This window comes from Pavona decussata, unplaced genomic scaffold (assembly GCF_977016875.1).
Source record: "Pavona decussata unplaced genomic scaffold, jaPavDecu1.1 SCAFFOLD_95, whole genome shotgun sequence".
NCBI classification, from domain to species: domain Eukaryota; kingdom Metazoa; phylum Cnidaria; class Anthozoa; order Scleractinia; family Agariciidae; genus Pavona; species Pavona decussata.
Window position 1 is genome coordinate 1,214,645 of NW_028145512.1, and position 25,245 is coordinate 1,239,889.

Sequence of the window (25,245 nt, forward strand, 5' to 3'; positions counted from 1 at the left end):
ATAAATTACCCGGGGTGCTGTTCCATAAACAAAGAGCTGCCCTGCATTGCATGGTCATCGTTTACTTGTTTTGCCAAAACCCGAGTCAACTGGGCGCATAAACAGACGAAGTGATTTGTTGGTGAAATAAGGAGCAGGGTATCGAAACACAAGGGCCTGCTAGCTGTAAGTAGTTTGAGCGATCATCTTTGTTTTGAATTATTCCAGTGATCCTTATTTCATAGAGTAACGTTTGTTAGCGAGCTTGCTTCTCGATACTTGGATCTGTTTGTGATTTATGTGCGGTACCGATTACCGCTCCACTGAGTTTACCAAGCTCACTGTACTATATATCATTTCATTTACTTATGTTAAAAGCTGCTGTTTTTTATATCACAGTGTTTATGCAAGGGAGCATTCACACCGGTATACACCTTTTTTTTTTCGCAGCTTCGGCTTTAATTATCCGTAACTGAGAAGGTTATGAAAGCGCGTATCACAAAATATCCTTTCGGATTGGCATCCGTTGAGCTAAAATTTACGTGCAATAATAAAGTGTTAGCTGAGTGCTGTTTTAAGGGCCAAACCAAAACATTTGGGCTAGGACGCGGGGAAAGTTCTTTGGATTGACGAAGTTAACGCCGCATTTGCTGTTTTTTTTTTTGTAGCGTGCTAAAATTAAACTTGAGTTGCTAGACGACATAGATCGTCCGGAAGGAATCAAGTCATTCATAATGTCCCTACTATAGAAAATAAACAATTCTTAGGCGTTTTCAAAGCTTTTATGACTTTTTGCCAGTCTTCAATCGTGATGCATCTGATACTGGCGAATAATTGTTCAGCGAGTTTAATTGTACTGTTTAGAACTGTCAGTAGCGTTTCTCAACTTGCCTCTGGCTGTTAGTGAATTGTGCCCAAGCTAGCACTGTTACGGTTTATATTCATAGATAGATTAGAGCCGGCAGTCTGAATCGTATTAAGTTTATTCGCGACGAAAATACAACATTAAAATCCAACAAACAAATAAACCCACTCGAGATCTTTAACATCTTAAAATTTACAGAAAATTACAATGTTCATAATTTCACCTCTATTATACCCGTTATACAAAACGTCTTTTGAAAATTATTCTTGTCCAATGGGTGGTCTGTTGCAATTGTAGCCGCTAGAGGCGAACACTTCCAAAACACGCAATTTATTCCAAACTCTTTTCACTTTTACATGTAATGTCACACAACATGCTGCCCGGGAGGGCTTAACCCCGGGGGGGAGGGGGGGGAACTCCCATATGAAACAGACGGGGATGCTCGTCGTCTCGCTTAGGGGTGTAAATTTTGGATTTTGGTCTCGTTTAGGGTGTTCCAGGCAAAGCGCCAATATTTTAAGCCGCCAAGGTCTCGTTTAGGGTTCTGTGAAGAAACACAGAATCACGGGAAGAGAAACAGAAGTCAAATTTTCTTTTTAACCTGTTTGCCACGCCCAGTTTGGTCTTCTTTAGGGGTCACAAAAAGCTTGAGCCACGCCCAGATGGTCTCCTTTAGGGGTTAAATTCAAAATTTCCGACGAGCATCCCCGTCTGTTCCATATGGGAGTCCCCCCCCCCCCCCCACGGGGGCTTAACGTTGCTCAACAAAGTTGAGATGACGAGGCGAAGAAAATTTAAACTGAAACATACAAATAAACTTTAACGTACAAAATGTACAAACTAAGGTGAACAAACAGGCAAAACCGAACGGAAATACAGAACACTTACACTTCTATGACGCATTCAGAGGAAACTTCTGAGAGGATGTACCTTGCGGACTGCAGTAAACTGGAATTATCGACTATGACTTCGCGAGGCGCATCTCGTTGACACTTCAACACAAAAATGAACAGAACTGTTGTTTCGGAAACATGACTTCAAATTTTCAAACTAAATTCCCGCGCTAGAGTTCTAGGGTAATGCTAATGAGGCCTGTATGGTAACAAGGTGTTTAGATCCAATAGCAATAGCAGATTAGAATAGCCCAGTAGTTAAGGTATTTATTTTATTAGTATACGTCGAACGCACTCCTAACACGGATTGGAGTCGTCGAGATTGTATGGGACAACCTTGATTGCCGGAATGAATGGATGGATCTTGGGACGCGTATCTGGCCTCCCCCGCAGATTTTTTTGCAGGGGCAGATTGCATCACAAAAGACAGAGCCTGGAATCGAGATCATCGAACGCACTCCCTAATCTTTCATTATTACTGGTATTAGGAATAAATAAGTGCCAGATTAAGGATCTTTGGGGCTGGGGCAAATTTTGATTGTAGAAAATGAGCCGGCGAAGTTTTAAATCCCCCCCTCCATCATTCCTATATATTTGGGGATATCTAGTATAGAGCACCTTAGGGCCTACTGTTCCAATTTGCTTTTCAATATGGTTGACTTGAGAGCTATTACACCATTGATTTTGTCTGATTCATTTGCATGAGTAATGCTCCATATGGGATAATGCAGTATAGATCTTCCTCAAGGGGAAACAATCGGGACCAAGAATAAGCCACACTAGTTATGCCTTAAGGTGCAGAGTCTTTTCATTGGGAAGATTATAAGAATTTTAAGGAAGATATCGGCATGGTTGCATTAAATATAGAAAACGTTAATTCAACATGTTACGGTAAAATTGTTCCTAAGGACACTGTTACATGATGGCTGCTAATTTTACAACATCTTAAAAGTTCATTAAAATTAGTATTTGGAAGTAAAGAAAGATGCTACTAAGAAGATCAGTTATTCACACTGAGGATTGCATTCTAGTCATGAAGTTGTTATTATCATCTGGAATCCCTTACCATTAAAATTTAGTTTCGCATCTGTGGGAAACCCTTTGTCCACAAAACAACGTTCCAGCTGCTTGTGAACGAAGAGCTAGCACCCATAGAATGTTGAGGATTGGTAAAGTATGAAAATGAAAATGAATGAAACCACGAGGACGTGCTCCGGCGGAAACTTTCTAATAGTGTACAATTGCAGTGTGGAGCACTACGGTTCGTAATATCGTTGCAAACGGAAGTATCATAATATCGGACTTTGAATTTTGGTAATCTCTATATACCTTTGTCATAGGTATGTAAACTTCATAATTCTCGATTTCAATTTGCCCGGCGTTGCCTATTACCGGTCTATAGTAGATCTTTTGATTCAAATGTTCAATAACGCCTCCTCATCAGGTGGGGGCCTGTCAGGTACACTAAGCCCGACTTATATGGAGCGGCTTCCAGTTGAGTGTCGAAAGTCATTCACGTTTGCTTTTATTTTGCTTTACTAACTCTGTGATTAGTTGGCAAAATTCACACCATTTTCTCAACCAAGAAGCAAAACAGCAAAACCAAAACCAATCGTGACTTTCTCAAAACTGAGTATTTTCCCGCGTTTGGAGCCTGTTTCGTGTATTTCCTTCGAATTCTGATTGTTATTAATTGCCGGTCAGTTGTTTGCGTCGGTTGTGTATAGATAGAGAAATCGTTATTTTGGTTTTGATTTTTAATTAAAACCACTCTAGACGGTGATACAAACCCCATTTACAGAAAACGCAGTAAATCGTTTCATTATTCATATAGACAACTGTGATACACTTTCCTTTCAATTGAGGATACATGGCCCAAGGGTTAAACCGACAAGGAGCAGATTCTTATCTGTAACTTATTCCACTCAGCTAAAATGCCAGCCATAATCAAGTTTCTGGTTGATTTTAAATATCGAAAATCTTTCTGTATCGATGAACTGATAAGCAGTGAAAAACTATATGAGATCCTACAACTCATTTTTGATCTTTATCAGGCTAAAAAATTCTCTTTTTCACCGATAACTGAGTAATTTGTATTAAACACGTTTTCGAATCGTTTCTTATGTCTCAGCTCATACTAATTTTCAGAATGAGATTCAATCTTATCTGATGGTATTTGAACTATATAGACCCAAATAAAACTCTCTTACCTGAGGTAAAACAGCAGGAAAGAAAATAAGCCTTAAGGACAGTCTCGACAATCTATTAAATGGGACACTATCATATTGAAATCTTTAAAAGGCTTTCAGCAGCGTGAAACGCTTTTACTTGAGCAGCGGTACTGGAAACGCTAAGCAGTCAAAATCCATTGCTCGGAGGTTTCAGGGAAAAATAAGCGAAGGATAATGAATATAACTATCTTTTATTTACCTTTAAAATATACTTGGAGTTTTGTAATGATAATGTCCGGGACAAATATTGAGAACATTTTCTCGCCAAATAAAGGGTTATTTTTATGTAGCCTTAGAATGACAAAACAACTGCCACTGAAATAAACTGACCCATTTCATATCATTTGCAGAACGAATTGCTTTAAGGCTAAAAAGGACGCCCTTGTTGGAACTTTAAAAATGCCTGAATTTTACAAATCGACAATAAACAGCACGGATAATGACGAGGCGAAAGGATTCTCAGCTATCGGAATAATCCAACTGATACTTTATATAGCGATCACCATCATTGGCCTTGTTGGTAACAGCCTGATCATGGTAACATTGGTTCGTCGACAAACGCGTAGAGTTGGCGAATATCTGATCCTAAACCTTGCCATTACGGATTTCGCAACATGCGCTATCAGCATCCCGTTTGACTTGGCGGAACGACTTTCTGGTGGGTTTCCGTTTGGTTCAATCCTTTGCTACTTAATTTACCCGCTTCAAACTGTCTTGATGGCTGTCTCAGTTATTACCCTGTTGTCTATGAGCTTGGAGCGACACCGTGTTGTCATGACACCCCTTCGACCACGTGTCCTCCCAAAAACAGCGAAGATGGCCATTTTAATATCGTGGATCGTTCCTTGTCTGGTGATTATCCCATACGCACTGGTTCTGCGATTGGAAGGCAAGCAGTGCATGGAGAAATGGCCCGAAGATTGGTACGTCAAGGTCTTCACTCTAACCAACTTTGCGCTGTTCTATGTAGTGCCCCTCACGGTTATCGCTTCCTCGTATATCCGCGCGGGACTGAAAATCCGCCGAGAACTTCACCGCCTTGACTTCATGATGGAAAGCAGTCACAGATCCCGAGTTAACTACACGAAGAAACGCACTTTACAGAAAATGAGAATCACAAAGGTGTTTGTGGTGGCGGTTGGTTCGTTCTTGGTTTGTATGCTTCCGACGCATGCGTCGTGGATTTGGCACGATTTTGGGGGCGGCTGGGAAAGCGAGTATTTCCAAGATGTGCTGATCTTCAGTAACATTTTGATGTACGTGAACAGTGCCTCAAATCCGTTCATTTTTGGCTCTTTAAAAAACCTTACATCATCCAGGTCTTTTAGTTGCTGTCGGAAAGGCTCGGATGAAGATCAGTCGAAGGGTTGCGTCTATGAGCTTCGTGTTGGTTCCTCGCGGCCTCATGTTAGTAGAGAAATGGCATTGAAGGCGTATAGTCAACTTGAGGTGACATTATTAAAAAAGAAAGACACGCAGCGTGTAAAGGCTGCATCTGTGTAAAATGTATCTTGACAGACAGTGCTGATAAAACTGACGGACCTCATGGTATAAAGCGTTAAGGTTAAGAGTCTCTTTCTTGACGAACCATTGAATTCTGGTTCTATAAATGACGCCATAACTGCAGATCTCGGGATCCAGATTCAAATTCGATAAATATTGCGCAAAGCACTAAAGGCTTAAATGCTGCCAGAAACACACACCCAAGTGTGTGAGAAGTGTATATGAGCATAAAAAAAGTAAATATTATACACTTAATGTATGATCCCGAGGGAAACCGTTAGTTTTGTTTTCCCTCGAGTCTTGATGTTTCCCGAGACGAGGTCGAGGGAAACATCAGGACTCGAGGGAAAACGAAACTAACCAGTTTCCGGAGGGATCATACATTAAGTGCTTTGTTATATATTTAGACTTTCCCTTCAGTAATCACAGCAAAACAAACAAACAAACAAACAAACAAACAAACAACTGAGAGGGCAACAACTGCGGAATTGTATCCCAGTCGGGATACAATACCGAGCAACAACAACAACAACAAGCTTTACTTGGATGACTATAACAAATACAGTATTGCAAAAGCTATTCATAGCTAATTATTGATTCGTTCACTAATTCTTAAGAAAACTTAAAATGAAATAAAATAAAGTAACTGAAGTCTTTGCTTATTTTAAACTTTTCATACAGTAGAAGTAATCATTCCGGAGAGAAGTTTATCTCTCAATTCGAAGCACGAGGAAACAAATGAAATTAATTGAGTGTTTATAAAATAGTCTGTTGAGTTCATTATATGCGATAGTAAAGTTTCTTTTACTAATAGTCGTGTAAATGGAAGGCTAGGTTCTATTTTAGAAAAGAGCATATCTCTTAATGAAGAGTAACTTGGGCAATCTAATAAAAAATGAATTTCGTCTTTAATGGTTTTATGGTTGCAAACATTACACACCCTTTCATTACGGGGTATGTTGTCGTATCTTCCTGTTTCAATCAAAAGCTTTTTGCTGCTTATTCTTAGTTTCACTAATGCTTTCCTAGAAGCGTTTTTCCTCGTGAGATCTAGGTAAGCAGAGGGGCCAAAAGTTTTTTTGATTGTGTAATAAAAGCTGAGTTTTTGTGAGTGTTGAAGGGTTTGGTGCCAATAAGAGATATATTTCTTTTTAATAAGATCTATATATTGTTTGATGTTATTTTCATTCAATGTGTAATAATTAAAGTTGGGGAAATTATAGTATTCACTCATCCTCATGAGACTGGAGTAAAAGCTAGTTTGACCGCTATAATGAAGGTCAACAGATATTCTTAGGGATTGTTTTGCTATAGAATGTTCATCCTTTCCTTGGATACATTTCTATTTGATCACGGGCACGTGACCAAGAATCAACCAATGACAGTGCTCGTTTTGTTGAGTGAAAGTCTAGGTATATAACAATTCCCTTTGATCAGCATTGCTCTACAGCCATTGTAGACTGATTCCTTGTAACTATTGGCAAATTTCATGCAAACATTACCAAAGTTGTATAGCAGTACTAGGCAACATAACGTTTTGAAGGAACCACACGATACTTTCAAACGGCAAAACATGTTTCTGATGAAACCTCATCCATCGTCAGTTGCTTACAATAAAATAAGCCTGTATGTACAGTAACAATTACAGTCAACTCTCGCCTTGCGGGCACCTCGCTATTTACGGACACCCCGGTAATACGGACAGTAGCTAAATCCCCGGCAAAAATAAATTACAAACGTTTCACTGAAATAAATTCCCACTATTACAGACTCTTGCTATTAAGGACACTAACTCGCGGTCCCGAGGGTGTCAGCAATAAAGGGAGTTGACTGTAGTAAGGTCACATACAAACTTATTTTATGGTAAGCTGATGCAAAAATGCAAAAAATACTTAGAGTGTCACTGCTAATTCCCCTTGGGTCAAAACTGCAGCAAAGAAACCTAAAGTAACTACCAAGAGTGAACATCTTTACTCATCAGTAAGTTGCCGTAAAAACATGAAGAGGTGGAGGTTAACTGACTCAAGTTCGATTTTTTTAAACAAGGTTAAGATGTCAGCCGATGGTTACCGTTTGTTTAAAGGTGTTGTAAATAATAGTTAGACGATAGCTAAGATTTATTTATGAAGGCATTAAAGGTAATGCCAAAATTGGTGCATTTATCAAGAGTCAAGACTGAGTGTTTCCATGTGGAAAACCAGATCGGGTTATGAGTGATGGGAAACATAGGGTTAGTTTCTAGCATAAATAAAATTAATTAGAATGAAATTATCATCTTACCGTCTGATATGTTGTCCTGTGTGTTCGATTTCCACCTCTTCTTCTGACTTTAACCCCTGTTTCTCTCCAAGTTAACAGCCCCTCAACCGCCACCATTTTTACCAAAAGGTAGAGCTTGCCTGATGCCACAGCAGCCGGCATGTCATTGGTGTTCAAGCATGTAATGCTTTTATTCTCATCGTGTTTAAATAAAGGATCATACTTACTTACTTACTTACTTACTTACTTACTTACCAGAAGTTTTCCTTCGCTTTTTTAGTCATCGGCCAGACTGCTGCATTTTATGTACCTTATTCTTACAATTTTCGCGATTTAAACACGCGAAATTTAATACCATATCATATAACAAAACAAAAAGAATTTAAATCTTCTGAGCGGGCCTTGTTGTGAATTGTTCTTAACTAAAACTGTTACTATCTGTCTTTGAAAACATCTTTCCGTTGTTGTTTTCGACTTGCACTCTTCCTCCGTTTCACTGTTAACTTTAGCTTCGGCCAAAACCTCTTTATATACAGTCACTCATCAGTCAAAGTCAGTTCCATTTGGAGGCTCCTTGTAGTTAGATTGAACCAGACCTTTGCCAGTGTCCTATTAGTAACTCCTTATTTTTTGCGGCAAGTGCTTTCAGGTCAGGGCTTAAGAAAATAAAGCACTTAAAAAAAACGCGAAATTTAGTACACTTTTTCTCCAATTTTCTTGCAATCGCGAAAATTAATACTCGCGAAATTCGGCTCCTGATTTTTCGCGAAATTAAGTACGCGCGAAAATTAGTAAGAATAAGGAAGGCCGTACTGGCGCCGAAGATCTTCAGCGTGGGTTTCCAAAACGCTCGGCGTCACTGGCGTACGATCGTCGTTTTTGACGTAAAGCTGTGTAAGACGGAGGTAGTACCAGGCGACGACGTAAGATTACCTAGGATTTGTAAACTTCAACCATTCAAATGAACTGTTATTATCCAAAAATTTCCAGGATTACTCTACCGAGGTAGAGTCTACTAGGCGGTTGGCGGCCGCTTGGCGTAGAACCTCGAACTCGCGGCGTATATTCGGCGTAACACTTACACGGAATGCACTCTGGGACTTATACAAGTCCAATTTTTGTTCTTGTCCTCACACGCTGTTGGAAAAATGCCCGGTCCGACTTTAAAGCGTATTCAATGAAACTGGACAAAACGTAGATGATAAAAAATATTTTTTTACCACAAAAGAAGAGATGCGACAGCGTTTCCATCTCATTTACGGACACTTGAGCCCGTACACCGATATGCACAGAAAACATGCGCACAACGTTTATCGCTCTGAAGCGTTTGTTAACAATCTCGTACCCAGAGTCCTCAGGCTCTTTGGCCAGCGGTTGGTCACCAGGAGAGGGTAGGTACTTGATATATGCTAATTAATATGTTCCCAATTTTTATCACTAATTATTGTGTCTCCAATTCCTTTTTGTACTTTAACACTTGAGGTTGACCTCTTGTTGTGCTATCTTGTAAACCTATTGCGTTGTGTCAACATCAAGAATTGGAAATTAGGAATTAGAAAAAAAAAATATTTTTTTTATTGTCCGTCAAGTAATGGCTTGCATTGTTTTACCGCAGAAATCCTGCGGTAATAAAATTCCAATCCCCCAGAGTCTCCCCTGGCGATCAACCGTTGACCAAAGAGCCTGAGGACTGTGGGTACGAGATTGGTTTGTCGGTCTTTTTAAGGAGTTTCAGTAGGAGAGGTTTTAGTGGGTAGTGTAGAACTGGGACTAAGTACTGAAATGGTCAAAATGGCCGATCGAGGTTGAGGAGAGAAACAGGAGGTGAAAATCAAACGCACAGGACAAAGAAACGGTTAGATGATAATTTTATTAAAATGTCGGTAAAATGCTGCTTTTTCCCATAGCTAACGGTCAGGTGCTAAGCTCTTTAGATTCAAAGGATCGGAATAGGTACTAGCTATGGTGAAGCCATCTTTGATATCAAAACCTAACAGACACTAATCACTATAGTCAATCCACGTATCTGTGAAGAAAAGAGCTATTAAATTTTTCTCTGGCAGGAAGACAAACTTGTTGGCGACTTGACGAACTAAACCGCTTAATGAAAACTAAGGCAAGACATACAACTCTTTTTTCGAAATCCCGGCATTCGGAATTGAAATTCTTGGTGCTAAGCAGTTTTGGGCTATTTACCAGTGTACTCATGGCATCCTCCTGGTATGCGGGTTCCAGACAAAATGTTGAAAGCAAACGATAGGGTTAGGTCAAACTTGGTGTCCTCTTTATACACTTTAGAAATTTATTGACCGTTTGCTCCCACTATACTAATGGAGCCTTTTTTGCGTTTTTATCGCGGGCGACAACCGAGGACGCAATCGACATTGAATCAGTGGAGTCGAGCTGGACTATGACATTTTCTTAGAAGTCTGAATCTTTTACTTTCGCTGAAAAATTGGTCGTCGATTTTTACTTATAATAGAAGCGGAAATGTTGCGGATTGGTCAGGTAAACTGCATACACTGATAACTGGAGGACGCCTGGTTTAACATCAAAATTACTGCTCTTCTACTTTTGTCGGATTTGTTTCTCCACTTTGTTTGTTTAGCTTTGTATAAATAATGGTAATTGAACTGAGTGGAGTGCAATTTGGTCAGAAATCATACGTGTGATTTCAAAATCGAACGATCGCGCAGCGCGAGTTTGATTTGAAATCACGAATATGATTCCAGACCAACATTGCGCGACACAAAGTTCAATTACACCTATTTTGAAATTACACCGTTTGTTTGTCAATTTTAATATTCTATTTTTGTTACTTCATTTCCATATATATGGGCTAAAGAAAGGATGCGATTTAGAGCAAAAAATGGTGCAATTTGGGAATAAATCGCACTGTTGAGAGCCAATCAGATTGCAAGGATCACCAGTGATTTCAAAATGGGTGTAATAAAGAGTTATATTAAAGGCCATTACATTCAGTTTACTCATTGAATTTATTTCATTTTCAACCTAAAGAAATATTTGCATATGTTCGAGGAAATAATAGAACTATATATTTAAAGAGAAGCGACAAAATCACGCTATCATAAAGCTCCTCGTCATATAGCACAACAGGCTGAATATATTTTTCTCTTGGGGGTGGTCAGGGGGGGGGGGGGGGGGGGTTTGATGCAACTGTCGGCTTCAACTCCCATATTAGTACATTTGTACGTGTGACAAATGTTGCTGTTTTCAGTTCCAAAGGTGGCGTTAAACCGTTGATACTATTTCCACCATAACTAAATTGTTGTTAGGGCAGAGATTTTCTTTTTCTCTACCATTTTTGTCAAGGGAAAATTGACATATCCTGTTATGAAAGCTTGTCTTTCGTTTGAAAACTGGTTTTGAAAACACGCCATAAAAGGAGAGCCTTTCGCGTGTGGAACTCCGTGCTTTTTTTCTCTGCGAATAAAAGCATTCACAACAATTGTACTTGCGCCCAATAGCGCCAAATATGTAGGGATTTATAGCGCTATTGGCGTACACCATTACGTTAGCAAATGTAAGAACCGTGTAAAAATGTTCCCATTTCTGTCCATTTCCGAAATCACTCCACATCCACATAACTTGGAAAGGAAGAAGGCAAAGAGCAAAGGCGACAACAGCAATTACAAAGACTTTCACAATCCGAATATTTTGTCGCGCACGGAATTTCGTAGATCTTTTGATACTCTTAGCTCCAACAAACACTTTGGCTTTTTGACTTTGGGTACGAAGTCGAAGTCCAATGCGGGTATAGGCTATTGATATGACGCAGAGTGGGCTAATGTACAGTATAACAAACACGCATAAAGTGAACGCTTTGGGATATGCTAAGTCGTTATTAGGCCAATTCTCCACGCAATCACCTTCTTTCATTTTCAATGCGGCTGCATACGGAGATACCAGGCCAGCCGCTATGACCCAGATAAGTGTTATAACCAGTTTTATCACTCTCCCTGTTATTTTGGGCTTCAGAGGATGGATAATTACCCGATGTCTTTCCAGCGCCATGCACAACAGCGTTGACACCGAAACGGCCATGAACAGCGTTTGCAAAGGGTAAACAAGCCTACACAGAACAGATCCAAACGGCCAGCCTCCAACAAGGAGAAGACTGATATCAAATGGTATGCTAAGCACGCAAGTCAGGAGGTCGACTGTGGCGAGATTCAGAATAAAATACTGGCTTGTTTTGCGATGTCGCTGGAGAGCCAACGCAATTATCAACATCAGGTTACCGATCGTTCCTGCGACGATGATGGCGGAGTAGCATATAATTTGAATCACTGTTAAGAGTTCCATTGGTGTCTTCTCGTCGCCTGTTTGATCCGTTAAGTTGGAATTGTTCATCGCATTTATATTTCTTGATAAGTTGGAGACCTGGTACAACGACGCCATAACGTTTAGTAAATGTTTTGTCTATTTTCGTACTTTCCACCACACTTGGCGCTTAATTATACCAGTTTCTTCCACAATACAACGGCTGCTTGGTAGTGTGATTGAAATCCTTTATAAATGAATTCTTTTGTCTTTCTTTTGTTTTGCTTTAATCTCTTGATTCGATTTCACCCAATTGATTCCAAACAGACACTTTCTAGTCGCGTCTTTATTAACTCTGTGCCTCAGTGTGTTACTGTTGAAATGATCTGCAAAACATAAACATTGTTCAAAGAGTTTCAGTTTGCAATATTCTGCCAGAGGCGAAGGGGCTTAAGATGGAATCTTTCCAAAAAACCTATTGTTTACAGTGTTGACAACTCCTAATTATAAATTAAACTATGGCAGGTGCTGTCTGGCCGGAGGGTGTCTGCAGGTTCGAATCTTTGTCAGCCATGACTTGCTAGTACTAAGGAAACAGGTTCAGGATTTTATTCAACACTACGGGAAAGCCGACGGCCAAATAAATAGCTTTTATTCAGTTTAGACGAATGTTTGGTTTTATGAACAGTGTTGAGTAGGTATATTTTGGCCACCGCCAGAGGATCTAGTGCTAACGTTTCTGACCTGAGGTTAAAAACACTGTAAAACGTTAAGAGCCCAGTAGAAAATGTACTTCTTAGTAGAATTGTCTGAGTTGAAGAGTCGAAAAACATCGGAAAGCATTATAAGCAATACTACAGGAAAGTTTTGTAAGGGCGCACTCACTTACGAAGGCACCTTAAAGAAATAAGTTTCCAAAAACTAGGTTTTTTTTCAGTTTCGATAACGTCTAATTATAACTGAACTGTGCCAAGTGGATTCCTAGCCAAACCTGACTTGTTAATATCAAGGGAACAGGTCACTACCAAAGATCTGCTGTTTGCTTAGCTTAATCCCTACTCCCGTTTGCTACCAACTTAGAAATAATAATAATAAAAATTCAAAATGTTGAGAACCTTATGGAAAATGTATTGCTCCAGTCAGAGTGGCTCTCACAGGAAGAGTCAATTGGGTCAATTCAGACAGGTTCAAAAGTTGGAAAGCGTCCTCGTACAGAATGACATATTTAACGCAAAACCAAACGATTTATTGCAAAACAAATAGATACAACTGGCATGTTCCACTGACGAAATCCGTCACTAAAGTGCTCATTACCAGTTATCGGCCCGGTGTGGTTGTTTTCTGAGTAGACTGAGCTCATGCGCAGTTTCAGTTGGGATAATTAACACTCACTGTCAGTCTCAATGTGGATGAAAGTGAAGCTGGATGTGAGCATTAAGCAGAACTTTCTGTCAAGCTGTGTATTATGTCAGGTTATTGATTCCAACTCAGGTCCCTAACTTTGAGTGTTTATATATTCATATAGAAGCTCTGGTTTAGCAAATTGTTCCTGTACTATTACCTCTAATATCAGACAGGGTATTTTCAATAGGATACAACCAATGCGTTACGATTCCTCAAATGAAAGCTTGTTTGCAGAACTTTCCTAATTTAAAATTATACCTTGCTTGCTAGTGGCTGTGAATTTTCGCGGTGCACCCCAGCCTTCTCAGTGTAATGTTCAAAATTTCTTACTGCTTAATCATGTATATGCCCTCGACTGTAAACGGTTGCCACTGACCTAATTACACTCGCAATAAAGAAGCGGACGTCTTCTAAACCTAAAGCAGATGTAATTATGTTGCCCATATTACTAAAAACGTTTAAGGACGTGTACAAGCACTTCAAATTAACATAAAATATCTTGTTTCGTTTAATTTGCGTCCTATTTTTTTAAACCGTACATTTTCTTCCCTGACTTGTAATTCTTTTTGTGTCTATCAATTTCCATAGCCAAGCGTCGATAAGCCGACCTTTTTAATTATTGGCTCCCATAATTTTCATTTTCAAATATCTGCCAGCAAACGTATTTTATTGCGTATTTACAGATGGTTCATTTTTTGCTATAAAACTGATTTCAGTTAAATGCTTCTGGAAAAGAAAAAATGACTGAAATCTTCCGTTTTGTCGGCATTCGGCGTCCTGTAATGTCTCGTAGGGAAGGTAATTTTGGTATAATGCCGTAAACGAAGAAAAGATCCAGACGATCTAATCAACCTAGCTGTGAGGTCTGAAGACAAAATAACTTTTTTAAACGATTTTATCTCACGTATTCAACATCATGATCAAAACACTGTTGAAACTCCATAACATTTTTTTTAATGAAACGTTATTATGCCAAAAATTCTTTACTCACCAAAAAAAGCAGAATTGCGCAGTGTTTTGTTAATTCTGAATGCACATAGTCAGAAAGCTTTGAGAGTCTGCTTTTGTCATTTTCCCAGCATCAGAGCTCGACAAAACACCAATTTAGCATGCTCTACTCATTGCAGCAGAAGACCCTCGACCGCGCGATAGGAAGCCGTTTTAAGGGGGCTTTTTGACAATAAATCCTTTCAGGGGTCATTTAAAGTAGAGAGGTAGTCGTTTATGGACGTTCGATGGTATGAGGTTCTCGGAACGAGAAGGTCAGAATTGACGAGTTAGATCTTCAAACTGAAAATATCAGACTTACCGCATCAGTTTGGTTAGGATTTTAACGGTCTGTCCATATCAGATTCAAAACGAAAAGAGTTTAACGTCTGGCACGATTTTCATTCCTCGAAAAACCCGCAGAATAGGTTAACTGCAAAAGTATCAAGAGAGCTGCAGTTCACGATTACACATCACGCCAAAAAGTGGTCAGAGCTTTGAATCATGTGGTTTAAACGGGAACATTCTATTGGTGGAGTCGAAAGTTATCTCTGGGTAAATGGTGGCACTATTACCACTATTATTATTAATACCTGCTTAATTATAGTGGAGCCATGATTCCATAGTATTTTAAATTAATTTGCCTTTTCTAGAAGGTATATATTTAAGTGGAATAAAAATATCGTTTTCATATTTTAACTTTGGAGATAGGGAGCTAGCAACGTGCAATGAAAATCTCTTTGCTTATCGTAAACTGAAAGATGTGCTTTGAGTTTCATTTGTATATGCATTTCATTCTTGTCAACTTTTCGTGTAATATTATGGAAATTTTTCGTTGCCTGGGGTCTTGTTTTCTGTTTCAAAGTAATGCCTTCGTTTCATCATTATTAAACTGTGCCGAACACTGATTTCACGAGTACTAGCCCAAAAAAATCACGTGCAAAACTGTTTTTATCCGTTTTTGAGTGTCGATGGGCATTAGATTGATTAGAAACGAGCGATGGGATTTTTATTTTTCAAAAATAGATTTCTTTGAATGGAGTTGTCGGTATATCAGTAGGTGACGTAAACGATATCTTCGTTGTTAATTTGACAACCAGAGAATCATTGGCTACTGAAACTAAGACCTCTTTTGTTTAATTGTTGGGCACATTTGAATAACGAAAAGAATGTTTGTAAACAAATCTCTTTCTTCTGAATTACTATTAGATCTAGCATGTTTTTTAGTCCGAGGAAAAATTTTCACCCAGTTCTTCGGCTCTGGCATGACACCCTATCTACTCCTATCTCTCCTATCAGGAGAGGGCTGTGTTTTGCCCCTTGAAACTCTTGGCAATAAAACCGTTATAAATGTAATACAAGTGGACGAATAATAACATTTTACATGATCCGTGACAACAGCGTGAGAAACCTGATACGTGATGGGTGGAGCGTGAGATGTGCTTGGTACGGTGCGCGATTCGTGATATGCGTGGTATAGGACGTGATGTCGATATATGCGTTATGGGGCGCAGTTCGTAATACGCGTGGCAACGGGTGATTCGAGGGGCGTCATTAGCGTTATGCGTGGTATGGTGCGTGGTTCGTGATATTATTTGTAACGGGTTGTATTTCACGACGTGATGGTGCGTGGTATAAACTCCGTATTTTTCAAGCGGATTCTTGGAATCTTCTTACCAAATAAAGTAATTTACATATAATGTCAATATGCTGCTCTGTATTGAATGTTTTGTCAAGTAAGCCGGATGAACATCGATCTATTTGTATTTTCCGCAAATCGGTTCAATCTCAGTAGCCAGAAGGGTTGCAACTAAGTGCCGTATACATAAGGCATGGTCAGTCTTGCTTTTATCATACATATTTATCTTCTAGTTTAATTTAAGGATATTGGTTTTTAATGAATTTCCTAGTCGGTATTATATTATGTGTTAACATTTTTTTTTGCGTTTGTTGGTTTTTGTATAAACTTTACTTGACGTAGATCTCATATCGTACATGATAATTAACAAGTGATACAAAATCTCAGATTCCCATCAGACACCACAAAAGTCATTGTTTATTTTGTTATCTGTTCGTGTTTTAGCTTTCCAAAACACAGGATTAGTCTAGTGGTTTATTCAGGGAGTAAAATACTGAAATGTTATATTTTCACCGGAGAAATCAATTTTTCGCACGATTGGTTTATGTTACTTGTGTCGAATGGCGAATTTCAGTATCTCTTCAAAAACCCGGCTATTACGTAATTGGCTTTCAAGGAATAAAATGCAAAATCTCCTTAAAAAATAATTCAAAACACTTCAGTTTGGTTAACATTCAAAGAAAGTCTGTGAAAGGTTTTGTTCCCAATCGCGAACACTCTATCTATGATCTTATCAATCCTACTTTTCAAATTACGGAAATGCGTTCAATAAAACTATGAAAGTAACGAACGTGTGGAAAATATTTCCTCTAGACAAAACCGGAGAACATTGATTTTTGAGAGGTACGCCCGCCGATGCGAATGTCTTAATAATTTAGTATGCTGGAGTAGTTTGTGTTATATAAGCAAAAACGACTAGTTTAAAAATGATGTTATTTAATAACAATACTTATTTGGAAACGCGAAATACATCTCTCGACTCTCATAATATCTGCAAAGGGCCGGTTCTCAACTGTCTGGACGGGTATTCAGGACTGTAGACTACGGCGCAGTGTCAAAACGTGGTTTTCATATAACGGCAGTGTGGATAGCTGCATGATGTTAAGCGATTAACTATAGCAAATATGAACGCAAGTACTTCACCGATATCGATTCGCTATCGGCAGTAAAACCATATTCATCAAAACTATCGTACTGTCTAAACAATTATGAAAGCATAGGTTTAAGCACTTTAAACATAACATTTCTGGAATCTAATGTTTAGTGTAAAAATTTGTAACAACTGACACAAACCAGTTTCAAATGACTTACCCCAGTTTAGTCCCGGTAGAAAAGACAAGATCTTTCGACTGCCAGATCGACTATCGACTGTCAACAAATGACTTATTTCATATGCATGCTAACCGCTGTCGCTTGACTCCCTTTTGATTAGGTGTTTCGAAGTCAGGACGCACACATACATATTAATCGTACACTGCCGAAGCAATTAGTCGGCGATTCATATCTCTAAGTGTTGACTCCCACAAATTAACAAATCGCTTCTTTCACAATTTTATGCTTTGTGTGGCAGCTGAGTTGGTTCACACGACGGGAAAAATTCCTGTTTTACTCGACGTATACATAGAGGCAGACACAGTTGACACCACTTCATTAGCATCATTTATTCTTCGCCTTCTTCCAGCTCAGAGAAATCATTGTCGATTTCGCTTTGATTCTTTCCAGCCTGACAACTTCTTACAATTTCTTGGCCTTTTCTTGTGAAAGCAGCCGGATCAGTAGAAGATGTTAAAACGTGTGTGGAAAACATATAATGTAATAAAATTTATTCAAAACCACCTTGGGTATTTACATTGTTACCAATCCATTTGGTTACCAGGAAGCATATCTAAATGGGAAACATCCACGCTGGTGTTCCACATATATATGCTCAACCATCGCCTTGCAGTCTCGTTTGAAAACTAGCCACTCGAAGCACGTTGATGACGTTACAATTTCCGAACTTGTCCCCTTTGATGCACCCTCTACCCTACAAGCTGACCTTAACATCATATTGAGATGGACTATAACCAAACATGAATCTCAACCCAAAGAAATGTAAAGAAATGATCATATGTCCGTTTAAAACTCCCCTGGATGTGAAAGAGAATATTAAATAAATCGTAACTAAGGCCTCTAAGAGGCTGCACATAATTAGAGTGCTAAAACGTGCTTGAATCCCGCCCCATGACCTGTTACGTATGTACTTTACGCTCATTAGATCAGTGCTCGAGTAGGGATGTGTCGCACGAGCAACAGCCTCCAGGAATACGTAAGAGCCAAGTTAGAAACGGTCCAGAAGCGTGCGATGTGCATTTTGTTCCCCGAAACCCATTAACGGGACACCTCGTACGTATCAAGAGAGAACTGCATGCAAATTCTTGCCTCTGCAAAACTTACGGATCCGATTTCATTTGTGCGGCTGCACTCTCGGATACCTTGCGTTGTATTCTTGTTCTCCAAGAGATGTTTTCGGCTCTTCAGTCTGTTGAGACTTTGTTACTTCAAGTTAATTGTTTTGATTCTAAATCTGCGCAGGCAAACAAAAAAACGTACGTCTTGCCTTCGGTAGTCTTGCTTCGTTTGTTAACAAGTCAGGTTGAGGAAATCAGTCCAGCCCAGTGTATTAAAGAACTCTGTTGAATTTAGTACGCAATCCTGGTAAAGGGACTGTGGTTCAACTTTGAGATGGTTCCGCGTTGGACACTTTACAAATGTTCATACGCATACGCCCTTCTCAGTTGCGGTTTCCAACAGTGCTTCATTGTGGCTGTCTTCGTGCTTGCGATTTTCCGGTGCATCTCTTGTGGGTAGTCAAGGTACCTTACATGTACATTTGGTCTGAAATCGTGTATTTATTCCTGGTACTTTATTTCAAACTTTGACGTTTCCGCCATTTCGGATGAACATTTTCTATACTCGCTGGAGATGTTTCCCTTACATTTTCCTTGTAGAGTTTCATCGGATATCAAAGGGAAAACTGTTTAGACCGGTCAAACGAAAAGCACTAGCTCAGTCCAATTTCTCTTTCTAGTCCCTTTAAATTTGTATATGAAGAGAAGATTAAAAGCGTAAAGTTTGCATGAACACAACGTGGGAAGCACCCTGAGATAGAGAATTTTGCGAGAACAAAACTGGTGGCTAACAGTTAGCTTGAACATATACCCAACGATATCAGAGACGCTTGCGTTTTCAGAAACGGTCTTACGTCTTGGCCTTGAATTGAAGGATTCCCGCAATTGTTTGTATTCTACTTTGCAATATTTTTGAGCGAACTGCGCACGCGTTACACTTTCAACTACTGGGAACGCACAGTGCCAACTCTAAGTGTGGTTTGCGTGCGCTGTAACAAATCATTCCACTTAACTCCGGATGTGTTCATGCTGTAGCCGTCGCTATACATTTCCTACTCAGCTATTTTTGGCCAATCATCTTTAGTTCCACGACTACACTTAGGCCTTGAATACTAATCACTGCCATACCGAGAGATCAAAGGCACCGCGCTGCTTTGAATATTTGCTGAATCAGGCATTTAAAATAGGCAGCGGTAGCTTTACTGGATTCCATCGTTTTCTGAATTCTACACAAACTTTCCTATTGAAAGCTATGGTAAGAGCACTTACACGGCGTCGAATATTAAACTAATTTGCATAAACTGACTAACTTTGTTAGCTAACTTTAATAGTACATGATTACATGTAATGTTAAATATATTAACTTAAAATTTATGAATGTTCTAAAAACTGGCTTAAAGAAAATAATTTGGAGAAAATAATTTGGAGCCTTTGGAGTGGTTAACTTTGAAAGGCGAAAAAAAAAAAAAAAAAAATTAATCCAAGCCCAATCAGCCCTAAGGTGGACTCGAATCCTAGACTTCCAGATCGCCACGTTTTGACCAATCGACACCTGGAGGTCTGGGATGGGTGACCGACACGAAACATACAAGGAAAAAAAAGAAAAAAGAAAGCGACAGAAAGAAACAATATGGTTAAGAATCCCATCTGGCGGACCAGCTGGCTATACTTACAAGAGAGGCCGAGGGCAGCCGAGAATAAACAATTTTATATTCTTGGGGAATTTGATCTTCTCATCACGGAAAGGGCTAGAATTTCAAGGATCATCTGAGTGTTCATCGTCAGTTTCGACGCCTGAAACATAATCTTTCTAACTGCTCTTGGAAAACTTACTTGTTGTTGCAAAATCGTGTTGGTGCGTATTCGTTTTCACTGTTTGGCCGTTCCATAGTTTAGAATGCTAGTATTGGCTTTCTTAATGAATTCTGGATCGAGCAAAATTAGCGTTTTATTGTTTTATTTATCGTTCTCATGAAAATATCGATTTTTTTCAAAGTGTCCATCCTGGCAATCAATAATTGGTACAAATCTAACCCCTTTCGACTAAGAAAAGACTACGGTAAAAAAGTTAGGTATGGTCGCCAAAAAACACCTTAATTGACACTGTTGCAAATCGAAAAACCAATATTCAATCTTATTCGGCGAAGTAGTCTCAGCCGTTGGAAATAATAATTAGGAAGAGTCTAATGGTCTTAAGATTCTCAACGTCAACAAATATTTCTCCCGGCAATGTCTATGGTACTTATCAGCAGTAAAAAGCCATTGACAAAGGGATTCCTTCCGCTATAAAGTATTGTACCGGAATAAATTAAATATTGAATGAGACAAAGGCGGAGGCGAATCATTTGCCATCAGCTCGAGAGTGGCCATATTAAGACACCTTTGAGAGTCAAACGTGTTTTGGCAGTTGGCAGTTTTTAATTGTTGACCCTGGCTTGGACCACTTTGGACTCTGTTTTCAATTAGCACTTTTTTTTAGAGTATTTCTGTATGAGTTTTTTTAAATGGACGTTTGCCATCTGCTTGTGTGGCATTGTGGGTAACTTAAGGTTTAGAGCTCTTCCAATTTTCAAGGGCTGTGAACCAAAACATGTCTAAAACATAGCATGTAGTGAGTTGTTGAAAGTTTCTGTAAAAGAAAACGCGTTGGAAAAAGCAGTTTAAGAATAAACTTTAAAAACAAGAAGGTGACTTCTTGCAATAAGAAAAAACTAAAATAAATATTGAGTGAGACAAAAGTGGAAATAGGACATTTTGCCATCAACTTAAGAGTGGCAATTTTAAGACATCTTTAAGAGTCTTTCGTGTTTTTCTTCCCTACCAAATGTGAATTCACACACAATGACAAACACTCGCACTTATTCATACAGGGAGGGATTTCTGTCAGAAGAACAAGAACATGTTTGACGTTTGTATACGTAAGACGCACTTAGAGAATTTCAATTGTTATCATTTTAATTGAAAATTTCTTTCTTTACTGACTGATATAAATTCAACTCTGTATCAACCACTGCATTTGCAAATGTCGAAACAAGTGTTATTTATGCAAAGAAAAGCAATTCTGATCTATCATTAGTCTGCTTCTATTTAGAGCCTAAGTTAACCATTCCTAAGGTTCCATATGCAATTTCGAAAGACTGAAAAATTTGGTTATCCATGTTCGAGCATCGCGCCTTATGCTTTCCACTGGGTCGTAGTTTCTTGTAGTGCTGTTTGTATTGGTAGTGTTAAACCTACAGCATATAATAACAAATATAATTCGTTGTTACTGTAATTAAAACCGAACAAAACTCAACAAAAAAAAACCCCTAAAACCAGTACATAACAAAAAATATACTAAAATTATATAAATGAGCGATTAGACAGCTTACCTTCACAATGAAAATCTTTTTGCTGGTGCTTTGGCCCTCGGTTCTCAGTGTTGCTTGTTACGTTTTTTTATGACGGAGGAAAGTCTGTAAATTTAGTGGAATTTAAGGTAAATAGCAAAATAAGGATTTTTCTCAAATTACAAGAAATTAAATTGACATATTGACAAACTATCAATTTTTATTTAAAAAGCCCTATATTAAAAACTTCGATTAAATGTCAAATTGTAAAATTTACATATTTTTAAAATCTTTTCTTCTGTGTTTTATTGTTGACCAGAGACGGGAAAAGGATGTCACACGTTTGCCACAATAAAAAAATCGAATTATTTTTATATCTCTCAAAGCAACATATGTAAGTACTTTTTCGCATGATTTTGTCAGTTTCTCATTGAGAAATCAGACAAGTGAGATGAATTGGAGTTGCTGTCATTAAGTTTTTTTTCTGTCATTTGCAAAACAAATGTTTGAAGAAAGTCTGACCCAGAAACTACATAGGGTCACGGCGAATTGGCTGAACTCATGCAAGGAGGAATTTTTATGGAATAAGACAGCTTTTTGCAGGTGCTTTTTCAGATACTAGGGTAGTATTTCTCATGAGAGGCGCAAACATGACAATTCTCCATTAAAAGATAAAAGGTAGTATTTTTTACAGCAAAGCGTTTATTGAGGGGAAATATACACCAAAAAAGAGCGAGTGCAAATATGATGCAATGTCGAAACGCAGTCGAAATGAAAAAAGGCTTAAACAATTGGTGCGAGAACTGGGATGACCGTAATCTTTCACCTGAACAAGCTAGACTAGCAGTAATAAAAGATTATAGGAGTGCGTTCGAAACTTCCCTTTGGCTGTTTCTTATCTTCTATTGCTTTGCAGAATACTTGAAGTAATATATCAAACACCAGACACAGTGTTTCATCACAAATCAAACACCGAGAAGAGATTTGAAAAACGACGCTTAGCGGAGTATTTTCGACGAACTTCGAGGTTTTTGATATTCTGATGAAACACAGTGTGACGAGTGTTTTATATAACTTCTCTTAGAAAATGGTCACACCCACTCAGCCAATCAGTGCCCAGTATTTGTGTGCTCTATATCCAATAAACCGTCTTAAATTTTGTAAAGAGGCGGGGGCTTTGAAGCTCAGGGAAATTGTGGGGTAAAATAATTACTCATTAATATGCTCTATATAGAGCATACTAATGAGTATATAGAGCACGGGTACGGGTACGGCTTGCCATCACCTCTCATGACTTCCAATATGAATCTTGTAAGCCAGTAATTTACCTCTCAATTTGTGTGTTTCGGTATTAAGCCCAGGCTCGATAAACGTTTACCGACCACGCGGTACTTTGTCGAGTTTTCTTTGAAATTCTGTCTCTTTCTCTTTGCTCAATTTCGTTCACTGTGGTAGGCTTTTGGAAACATACACTTTTATCGAATTCCTTCCCCAAGCACTCGGACATGGCTACGCTCTCAAAAGCAAGTTACTCTTGAGTGGCAAGGACGGCTTCAAGTTCCTTGAGCTCTGTATACTGGCTCATAGCCAGAGTAAATGAGCCATCAAAACAACAAAGAATAAACAATACTCCAAAGAAAGAAAAGCATTGTTATTCATAAAATTCTACCAACATTACGGGGACATCCCAAACAAAATAACAACGTAATTCCCAAGTGTGAATGACACAATTAAAATACGCTCATAAATAGAATCTGCATAAGATATGGTTTCATCGCGGATGTGATCACGTTCTAAGTCTGTGCTCGTGTCCTTTGGGAAATAGCGCCTCTAGCATTAGATAGAAGAGCCAGTAGGATTTCGTCTTTATGATTAAGTATCATAATAGTCTTTAAAAATAGATAGTTCCCAAGAAAGACAAGATGGCAGTTCTTAATTAAACTTAGGTATTGAAAACCTTGAAAACACTGTTTTCAATTAACACTCTCTTCAGAGTATTTCTGCAGGAGTTTTTTTTATTGGACGTTTGCCATCTGCTTGTGTGTTTCGTTTAGGACACTTCCAATTTTCAAGGGCTGTGAACCAAGCATGTCTGAAAAATAGATAATTAATCAGAAAAACATCTAACAAATAGTTGTGGAAAAACCCTGGTGGAAATTACTGCAAAAAGAAAACGCGCCAGAAAAACCAGTTAGGAAGAAACTTTTCAAACATAAATCTTTTCTTCGGTGTTTTCATTGTTGACCAAAGAGGGAAAACAAGCTCCACACGTTTGCCACAAAAAATGGCCAATGTAAACTTTGCATGTACTGTTTCCGTTTTCAGGTACAACTGATTCAAATTACAACAAAGAATCGGATTTATATTCCCTTTTCAACTTAACGACCATTCATCTCTCATAGTAAAGTGTGTTACTTTTTATTTTGGTATAATTTACTGCCATTTTCACTGGGACTTTAACGTCTTTAAGAATTTTCCTAGAAAATGGCAATCGGACACGTGAGATGAATTGTAGTGGCTGTCGTTAAGCCTTTATCTGTCATTTGCAAAACAAATGTTCGAAGAAAGTATGGCAGAAAAAAAATAGGGAGACAGCGAATTTTGGCTGATCTCAAGGAGGAATTTGTATGTAATAAAATAACTCGAATTAACTACTTTTCCCGGCCTTAAATTGTGGAAAGCAACTGCACATTTCTACTCGTCTGTAGTATCGGCTTTAAAATACCCTCTTTTATTCACACTTTGAACTCTGACTCCAAAGGAAACTTGTCCGTCAACCGAAAATAATATGTTCTAGGTTCCTAGGTTCGTGGATATTCTTTCCTAGTTGAAAATTAACTTAATGACCATCCTTATCTTGAAAGACGCATAATTCGTCTCAGGTGCCTAATGCATCTGTTCAAGATAAATATGGAGACTATAAAACAACAGCAAACGAATGAAACCTTGACGAGAGGGATAGGTTATAAGAGCCCCCATAGTAATATTGGGGGGAAAATTTATTTGAACTGAGAGGCCCCATCCACACTAAAGCGTTTTCAAAAGTGTCCGTTTTTATCTCGACAAAAACGAAGCGAACTATTTTCATTCACACTAGCGTTTTCGTATCGGTTTCGCCTATCCACACTAAAACGCTCGAAAACGATGAAAACGACTGGAACCTAGGATTGCGCATGTGTTAGCATCACAAGACCATCCGCCATCTTGGATAGATGCTCCGTTTTGGACTGGAACCGATTGCATGTGACGCCTCTGTTTTTCGTCACTGTTTTTAAAAGTCTCCGTTTTCACCTGTCCACAATAGAAACGATGCGTTTTCAAACGTCTTCACTTTTGAAACCGTTTTCGAAAGTCTCCGTTTTTATCGGTGCTTTTGGGCGTTTAGTGTGGACGATAGGCGAAAACGCATCAAAAAGTATGCTTTTTCAAACGAAAACGCATTAGTATGGATGGGGCCCAAACATGATGGCTATAGGGACCTT

At 38.7% G+C, this 25,245-nt stretch overlaps 2 protein-coding genes and 1 long non-coding RNA gene across 4 annotated transcripts in view; 2 read left to right on the forward strand and 1 right to left on the reverse strand.

The window, feature by feature from the left end:
- Positions 1-69: 69 nt before the first annotated feature.
- LOC146473017 (neuropeptide Y receptor type 2-like) lies at positions 70-6,864 on the forward strand. Its single transcript, XM_085118918.1, has 2 exons — positions 70-165; positions 4,319-6,864. The coding sequence occupies exon 2, from the start codon at positions 4,368-4,370 to the stop codon at positions 5,469-5,471; it is 1,104 nt and encodes a 367-aa protein (XP_084975044.1). The 5' UTR covers positions 70-165; positions 4,319-4,367; the 3' UTR covers positions 5,472-6,864.
- A 3,707-nt stretch (positions 6,865-10,571) lies between these two features.
- On the reverse strand, positions 10,572-18,286 carry LOC146473018 (neuropeptide Y receptor type 2-like). 2 transcript variants are annotated; one of them, XM_085118756.1, is made up of 2 exons: positions 17,356-18,286; positions 10,572-12,400 (listed from the first exon to the last, which is right to left on the reverse strand). In XM_085118756.1, exon 2 carries the CDS (start codon positions 12,150-12,152, stop codon positions 10,983-10,985), a length of 1,170 nt encoding a protein of 389 aa, XP_084974882.1. In that variant the 5' UTR covers positions 12,153-12,400; positions 17,356-18,286; the 3' UTR covers positions 10,572-10,982. The 2 variants fall into 2 exon arrangements, with proteins under 2 accessions (XP_084974882.1, XP_084974883.1); XM_085118757.1 differs by lacking the exon at positions 17,356-18,286 and adding an exon at positions 14,728-15,568.
- The window catches only part of LOC146473019 (uncharacterized), a 31,801-nt gene continuing 22,282 nt past the window's right edge, over positions 15,727-25,245 (forward strand). Inside the window, exon 1 of the long non-coding RNA XR_014866466.1 lies at positions 15,727-16,240. This is a non-coding gene — a long non-coding RNA (uncharacterized LOC146473019). The remainder of the gene's footprint in view (positions 16,241-25,245) is intronic.

Bases quoted from the DNA above. Each gene is read 5' to 3' on its own strand.
- LOC146473017 (XM_085118918.1), top strand. From the start codon at position 4,368: ATGCCTGAATTTTACAAATCGACAATAAACAGCACGGATAATGACGAG.
- LOC146473018 (XM_085118756.1), bottom strand. From the start codon at position 12,152: ATGGCGTCGTTGTACCAGGTCTCCAACTTATCAAGAAATATAAATGCG.